General features: G+C 36.4%; 1 protein-coding gene across 2 annotated transcripts; it reads right to left on the bottom strand.

Annotated features, from left to right (window-relative positions):
- Positions 1–6,231: 6,231 nt before the first annotated feature.
- Positions 6,232–7,739, bottom strand: LOC149589739 (uncharacterized). Of its 2 annotated transcripts, none has more exons than XM_089861779.1 (2): positions 7,381–7,739; positions 6,232–7,237 (listed from the first exon to the last, which is right to left on the bottom strand). In XM_089861779.1, the coding sequence occupies exons 1-2, from the start codon at positions 7,625–7,627 to the stop codon at positions 6,924–6,926; spliced, it is 561 nt and encodes a 186-aa protein (XP_089717905.1). In that variant the 5' UTR covers positions 7,628–7,739; the 3' UTR covers positions 6,232–6,923. The 2 variants fall into 2 exon arrangements, with proteins under 2 accessions (XP_089717905.1, XP_089717904.1); XM_089861778.1 differs by having other exon boundaries at positions 6,232–7,318; positions 7,381–7,738.
- Positions 7,740–8,773: the final 1,034 nt, after the last annotated feature.

The raw sequence follows: 8,773 nt of genomic DNA, 5'->3' as shown, positions 1-8,773 counted from the left end.
ATAATTGCAAGCGCGTTTTAGATACTTTTAGGATAATGGCAGGCGCGTTTCAGATACTTTTCAGGATAATTTCAGGAGCATTTCATATACTTTTTAGGATAATTGCAGGCGCGTTTCAGATAATTTTTAGGATAATTGCAGGCGCGTTTCAGATAATTTTTAGGATAATTGCAGGCGCGTTTCAGATACTTTGTAGGCAAATTGCAGGCGCGTTTCATATACTTTTTAGGCAAATTGCAGTCGCGTTTCAGATACTTTTAAGGATCATTATAGGCGCGTTTCAGATGCTTTGTAGGATCATTGCAGGTGCTTTTCAGATAAGTTTTAGGATCATTGCAGTCGCATTTAAGATACTTTGTAGGATAATTACAGGCGCGTTTCATATACTTTGTAGGATAATTGCAGGTACTTTTCAGATATTTTTAGGATAATTGCAGGAGCATTTCATATACTTTGTAGGATAATTTCAGGCGCTTTTCATATACTTTGCAGGGTTATTGCAGGCGCGTTTCAGATACTTTTTAGGATCATTGCAGGCGTATTTCGGATACTTTGTAGGATAATTGCAGCCGCGTTTCAGATTCTTTGTAGGATCATTGCAGGTGCGATTTAGATACTTTGTGGAATAATTGCAGTCGCGTTTCAGATACTTTTAAGGATCATTAAAGGCGCGTTTCAGATGCTTTGTAGGATCATTGCAGGTGCTTTTCAGATAATTTTTAGGATCATTGCAGTCGCATTTCAGTTACTTTGTAGGATAATTAAAGGCGCGTTTCAGATACTTTGTAGAATAATTGCAGGTACTTTTCAGATATTTTTAGGATAATTGCAGGAGCATTTCATATACTTTGTAGGATAATTGCAGGCGCTTTTCATATACTTTGCAGAGTTATTGCAGGCGCGTTTCAGATACTTTTTAGGATCATTGCAGGCGTATTTCGGATACTTTATAGGATAATTGCAGCCGCGTTTCAGATACTTCTTAGATTAATTGCAGGCTCTTTTCATACACTTTGTAGGATAATTGAAGGTGCGTTTCAGATACTTTGTGGATCATTGCAGCCGCGTTTCAGATACCTCGCAGGTTAATTGCAGGTGCGTTTCAGATACTTTGTAGGATCATTGCAGCCGCGTTTCAGATACCTCGCAGGATCATTGCAGGAGCATTTCAGATACTCTGTAGGATAATTGCAGGTGCGTTTCAGATACTTAGCAGGGTCATTGCAGCCGCGTTTCAGATTCTTTGTAGGATCATTGTAGGTGCGATTTAGATACTTTGTGGAATAATTGCAGATGCGTTTCAGATACTTCGCAGGATCATTGTAAGTGCATTTCAGATACTCTGTAGTATAATTGCAGGCGCGTCTCAGATACTTTTTAGATTAATTGCAGGCTCTTTTCATATACTTTGTAGGATAATTGCAGGTGCGTTTCAGATACTTTGCAGGGTCATTGCAGCCGCGTTTCAGATTCTTTGTAGGATCATTGCAGGTGCGATTTAGATACTTTGTGGAATAATTGCAGATGCGTTTCAGATACTTCGCAGGATCATTGCAGGTGCATTTCAGATTCTTTGCAGGATCCTTGCAGGCGCGTTTCAGATGCTTTGCAGGGTTATTGCTGGTTTTCCTATGAATCAGTCGCCTTATATACCCAAAATTTCCAAAAAACTTTAAAGAGGCTTACGCTTGAGTTCAAACGTCAACAATAGCTATGTTTAAAATTATTTTAGGAATAAAGTTCCTTAAAACGATTTCACTAGAATTAATGTAAATTAGTGACGATTAAATTAATAAATATCAATTATATTTTTTTAAATATTTAAAAATAGCCTCTAAATTGCGTCTCGACGTGGAGAGGTTTACTTTGGATTCCCAACTTGTACTCATCCCTTACAAAAATATTAAGTTGTAATTCTTCTGAATGCACGCTTTTCTGACTTGCTAAAGTAATATCTGAGATGGTCCAACTGTTTAGGTACATGTACATTAAGTTCTTACCACATCTAGCTAAAAAGGTCTTTTCGTCTATTTAACATCCACAACATACACACTCACAGAACATATTCGAAAAAGTCTTTAAAACTTGTAGCTAAAAACCGATTACAACTGATGGGAAGGGTCCCGACAGGCTTGTTTTACGTCTATCCGCAACCAGGAAAACTGCTGTAAACTTATATGATTGCGCTAAAGTACTTTGGTTCGCAATTTCCTTCACATTTCGAGCGCCATGGTGATAGTAGATCTTGTCTTATTCGGTGAGGTTGGATTGCAAAACCGAGTGTATTCAATTCTCGCGTCATTCTCGAACTAGCTCTTAGTAAGTCTCTAGCATTACGAAGTATAGGCAGTGTCATACTTATTGAAACATATCTGATAAACTTATGATAACTGTATATACAATACTGGCCCTTTTATGACCAAAAAATGTTTCAATCATTTATGGTGGTTTAAATATTTTTAGGATCGAGACGTGACAGATCTTATTGAGATGAATGAGTAAAGCTTTTTTAAGATGCCTTTTTAGGCCTAACCAATTATTTATTCAAAGTTGCGAAAATAAAAGCAGTAATATCAAAAGCGCATAGATAACCAGAAAGTGAAGAACGAGAAGCCTAAACCGCAACGTGAAAAATGAGTTCCCCCATAGTCGATTCAAGATTTCCGTCCCCCTTACAGAGCGACGGGAAGAGTTGGTGTTATGGCTCGGCGGAGAGTTACTTTCGCGTAGTTTTACACAAGGTACATGCGTAAGTTGGCTCGAAAATATAGTTCACTTATTTCTTTATTTTCATGTCGTCTTCTGTAGTTTAATTCCAAGGCTTAATATAATCTAGTCATTTAGGTAGTCGGGAATCGGCACATTTGTCAAAATGACAGTTTTGAATTTAGCAAACATTTTAGAAAGCTACGAAAAGGATGACTTTTTTTGATTGATAAAGACGGAAAACTTAAAGGTGCAATAGAATGCATGAAAAACAATATCAAAATTCAACTTAACGAAACTTGAAAATTCCACGACGATTGAACCGAAAGAGCGCTAAAGAACAACCGTTAAGCCTAGTTAAGCAGCCGATTTCTCAATAGTATTCCCCACTATCCCCAGGAGCCGCTACCATCGCGAACTACTTTCCGCTTGTCACGTGACATAAACGAAGACCTAATATATCTCTGATTCGATTGGTAGTTGAAAACGAGGCTCACCAACCACCCATTTGTGTCCCCCCTTGCTTCTTATTTTACACGAATACCGTTGCTAAAGGCTGGAAAGGTTTAATGTTCTTCACTTTCTGATCTATGCGCTTTTGGTAATATTAATGCTTAACAGAAGCAGATAAAAATTTAGGGAGCGCTCGAAGTTGACTTCCCGTACAAAACTTTTAAGCTGTAATTCATCTGCATACGCGCTTTTTTATCGCTAACACGCTGCAACCATTAAGGCTACATTTCTGCAGCTCAAAAAACGGGAAAATTTCACAGCAATTCTAGAACTGCAAATTGACTGCCGTTTCTACATTTTATGTTTGTTAACTGTTAACTGTCTAGCCTGGCAGAAATATGCAGCGCAATTCTGCAAACGCTATGCAAAAGTAGAAATACCAGCTGTTAGTTTAAAACTGTAATTTGACCGTTTTTATAGATATGTTACAGGTCTGCAAAAGTGATGGAAAAGTAGAAATCCAGCTGCTAATTTAGAACTGTAATTTGACCGTTTTAATAGACATGTTACAGGTCTGCAAAAGTGATAGAAAAGTAGAAATCCAGCTGCTAATTTAAAACTGCAATTTGACCACATTTATACACATGTTACAGGTCTGCAAAAGTGATGGAAAAGTAGAAATGCAACTGCTAATTTAGAACTGTAATTTGACCATTTTTATAGACATGTTACAGGTCTGAAAGAGTGATAGAAAAGTAGAAATCCAGCTGCTAATTTAAAACTGCAATTTGACCACATTTATAGACATGTTACAGGTCTGCAAAAGTGATGGAAAAGTAGAAATGCAACTGCTAATTTAGAACTGTAATTTGACCATTTCTATAGACATGTTACAGGTCTGAAAGAGTGATGGAAAAGTAGAAATCCAGCTGCTAATTTAAAACTGCAATTCTACCACATTTATAGACATGTTACAGGTCTGAAAGAGTGATTGAAAAGTAGAAATCTAGCTGCTAATTTAAAACTGCAATTTGACTACATTTAATGACATGTTACAGGTCTGCAAAAGTGATGGAAAAGTAGAAATTCAGCTGCCAATTTAAAACTGCAACTTAAATAAATATGGTCAAATTACTGTTTTAAATTGGCAGTTGGATTTCTACTTTTCCATCACTTTTTCAGACTTGTAACATGTCTATACATGTAGTCAAATTACAGTTTTAAACTAGCATCTGGTATTTCTACTTTTCTATCACTTTTGCACACCTGTAACATGTCTATAAAAATGGTCAAATTACAGTTTTAAACTGGCAGCTGGATTTCTGCTTTTCTATCACATTTGCAGGCCTGTAACATGTCTATAAAAGTGGTCAAGTTGCAGTTTTAAACTAGCAGCTGGTATTTCTACTTTTTCATCACTTTTGAAAACCTGTAACATGTCAATAAATATAGTCAAATTGCAGTTTTAAATTGGCAGCTGGATTTCTACTTTTCCATCACTTTTGCAGATCTGTAACATGTCTATAACTGTGGTCAAATTACAGTTTTTAACTAACATCTGCTATTTCTATTGCAGAATCGCGCTGCATATTTCTGCCAATACAGACAATAATAAACAGATAATAAACTGAAAATGTAGAAACGGCAGACAATTTGCAGTTCTGGAATTGCTGTTAAATTTTCGCGTTTTTCGAGCTGCAGAAAATGTAGCCTTAATGTATACCTATTACAGCGTGGTAGCGATAAAAAAGCGCGTATGCAGATGAATTACAACTTGTACGGGTAATACCCACGAGTAATTTGCTCAATATACTCGGGGCACCTTTTCGCCTCGCTACTGACTGGAAAGACGAAAAGTAGATTTTTGATTCGCTTTGTGTTGAAGTATAAAACCAATTTTCTGCAATCAGCGTCGCTTTCAAGAATAACTGACATAAGATTTTCGATGTAAAGCCGCGGAATAAAAATTCCCGTTCTTCCCAAAAACGAATCCAAATAAATATCATCAATTAAGGTGTCTTCTGCATAGAAATATTCAACTCTCGAAGCTAGATACAATTGGGGCTCATTTTCCACGATGGACTTCTCCTGATAAAACACTGAAATTAACAAATAAGGCAATTTTAAAAACAAAAACATAACTTACCCATTCTCTAAAATAGCCAGCGGCGATATCTGTAGGGTTAATTAGAATTTTTGCGTTGGTGTATTTGCTGAAAGTTTCTAGACTGTCGATCAAGACGTGTTCGGTTGAGTACAGTTCCGTTTTCAAGGCGGATCCCATGAATATTGATATGATTAAAATGGCAATAGAGTAATTTCAAATGAGGCGGAGCCTATTTTGTCGTCTGCTTATAGCCTAATGCAAGCACTCAATAAGATACTTGAGGACTAATCACGCGTAAAATTAGTATATAGTCTTTGGCAGCCGCCATTAGGAACGCGGTATGTTATTTTGTTTTGATGTAACATTTTACTTCTCTTTTAGACTCCAAGCTGTTTTTTTTATATTTTTCGATTAGCTTGTAAGAAATGGACATTCCGTCGCTATAGATGGCTAAGAAATTCACGTGAAAAAGATATTTGGTTAAAATAGCATGCTTAAGTGGGGTCGAGTCTGGAGTTTGTTCTTTTCAGTGGTTTCACGTTACATGTCTAAAACTCAAGAAAATCCCCAAAGGAAAATGGGTTTGTCCTAACTGTAGTGATGTAATCAAGAACAGAAGAAGACTGAAATTTTAATGAGTTCCTACTTTTTACCCAATTAATTGATTGACTAGGATATAATACCTATTTAAATGAATGTGATAAACTAGCTGCCAAACGTTTAACATAATGTGATTAAGAAACTAGCTCACTAAACAAACTACTTAGTTTTAAACCAGTTAATTAGAAGAAAATGCATTAATAGGAGAAACTGAGATTTAATTTTGAGATAAAGAATATCTGCCTGAAATTTAATTTTGTGATAAAGGATAACTACCTGAAATTTAATTTTGTGATAAAGAATAACTACCTGAAATTGAATTTAGCGATAAAATATTCAGTTTAAAATAATCAAAGTAGACGAAGTTGAAAAACTATACTACAAATAGCTTTATTAGTGGATGTTCCGATCAAACAAAAAATCTTGTTTACATAGGAGTTTGTTTAATTATTAAAATTTACATTTGGCAAATATAATTCCTATTATTATTATAATGAATAATATACTTTTTTAAAATTAACCGGTTCATCATTCGCTAGAAGTAACAAATTAAATTCTTAAGTATTACTATTATTCAATGGAAACCACTGAGCTTAGTTTACAATTTTTAAATAAATATGGTTCAATTTCCTCTAAAATATCATTAAGCTGGTCGGAAGATTCAAGGCCAGTGAAAAACAGAACTTTGTCCTTATCACCCTGAAAGAAAGACTGACTCAATTTTAGCTTTTCTATTTTCTCATTTCTCTTTTCTATGTCACAAGTTAGTTTCCTTATTTCCTCATCAGAACTTCTAATCATGTCATTAACGTCTTTAAGTTGAGTTGTCAAAGCTTCAATTAATTCTTTATATTCTTTAATTTTCAATTCTAAACCTTCCGCTTCAAACCTTGGGCAAACCCTTAAAATTGTTTGTCCGCAAAAGTCAGTTGTATTTGGCTCTATCTGACAGCAGATATCAACACCAACGGACTCTGTTTGTTCACAAAAATCAACGCCAACAGACTCTGTTTGTCCACAAAGGTCAATGCCAGACCGCTAATTCAGGTTCACTTAATTATGTCAGTCCAGAAATATCTGTATCTATTACCTCCATACATTCACAAAAGTCAGTTTCATCCTGGTTAATATTTTGTGAAGTATGCACAATAATATCTGATTCGGATTTATGGCTATCGCTTTTGTTGATAGACGACAAGTTTTCCTCAAAAGCAACTGAACGGGAAAAATTATCCAACAGTGTTGATGTTGCTTCTGGTTGATGGGATACTGTCGAACTACCCCTCTTTGGTGTTGAAAAATGTAGTCTTGACCTTTTAAATCTTCTTTCGTAATGTGCCACTTTAGCGGGAGTCTGAAACGTGGACGTATCTGATAAAGATTGACTATTTATATCATCAAATGATGGTAACCAGTCTGGATTAGTTTTATCATAAAGTTTCGCTGCTTGCCCTATAAGAGGCGTTAAAATTAACATATCTGAATGACTAAATGATAATATTTTGACATCTTACCTGAATAAAAATGCCTCGAGCAAACTTTTAGCTTAGACTTAGAAGCTAAATCAAAATCGCTAAGCCTTAGCTTGATAATCCACTGTTTTCGTCTTTCAGTAGATAGTTCTTCAGTTTGGGTTCCTTGTCCAGATATTACCCCAGGAATACAATAAAATTTAATTTCCCGAGTGTCTTCGATGCTTCTAAATTTTCGCTTTTCACCCACGCAATCTTTTACACAACAACGCTGATGTTTCCTGCTCATTTACGCGAAACGCGTTTCTAATGGCGGCTCTCTTGTTTACCTTTGAAAATCACATGGCGCCACCACGCGCCACCATCATTTCTTCTACTTCTCCCCCCCGCTACGTAAAAGATGACGTTGCAGCCAATGCCCAAAAAATTACTCTATCAGCCACGAACCGATTGTAATCCTCCACGAAATGCATTTCGGAACCCAAGTAAAGGCTAGAACAGAATTTGAAATTATCTTTTGGAAATTGTGCAATTTGGAGAAGGTTCACAGCAGAAAGTCAATCGTCACTTCGGTCAAGTACTTACGCTCGAAGAAAAATATGCAAACGAAATCCCATGTGAAATTCAAATGTCTTAGAACACTCCGACAAATAGATGTTTGTTTTTGACGTCTTCCCTGACCTCTGTTTGTAACTGTTGTAACAAAATATTAGTATGCATGTGGATAAATAGATGGCGCGATAAGCAAGGAAGGGGGTATGAAGGAGGAGGGAGAAAGAAAGGGAGAGGGAGGAAAAAGAAAGACACTCTTCGACTGGCTCAAGGATGAGTCGCACGCTAATGTTATCTCTAATAAATACATAAGGATTTTAGTACAAATAAATGTTGTTAAGTGTTAGCAACCTTGTCTGATTAATTCAACATACAAACACAACAAATTGGCGACGGAGATGGGATTGATGTAAACAGATTATTCTACATAACTGATGCATTAATAAAAGATCCCTGAGAAATCCTGAAGGAGATACAGAAGCAGAAGACGTCCATGAGGAACTGGATGCAAGGCTTAGCAACGCGTGTACACACGAGGGCAAGTTTTGGCTCCAATTTTCATGCAAATTACAACCACGGATTCAAGATACGGAAAGGAATCCAAGGATACAACTTACACAGTCATCTACAGATGTCCACGAGGGACTGGGAAAGGCTTAGCATATCGTGTACACACTAAGGCAAGTTTTAATCCCGTAACCTCATTTTACACTACAACAAGGATTCAAGTTACGAAGAAATCCTAAATACACTACATAGACGTCCAGGAGGAATTGGAAAAAGGCTTAGCAAAAACGTATACATACCAAAGCAAGCGACGTTAATACAGAATGGCAGAACGGGAGGAAGAACCACCAAGAGTACAGGGAGGAAGACTGCCATA

This window comes from Phalangium opilio, unplaced genomic scaffold, assembly GCF_054372755.1.
Source record: "Phalangium opilio isolate 3A_F unplaced genomic scaffold, DU_Popi_V2 ptg000505l_1, whole genome shotgun sequence".
Lineage (NCBI taxonomy): Eukaryota > Metazoa > Arthropoda > Arachnida > Opiliones > Phalangiidae > Phalangium > Phalangium opilio.
Note: the sequence above shows the minus strand (reverse complement) of the source record. Positions and strands in the feature narration are given on the sequence as shown.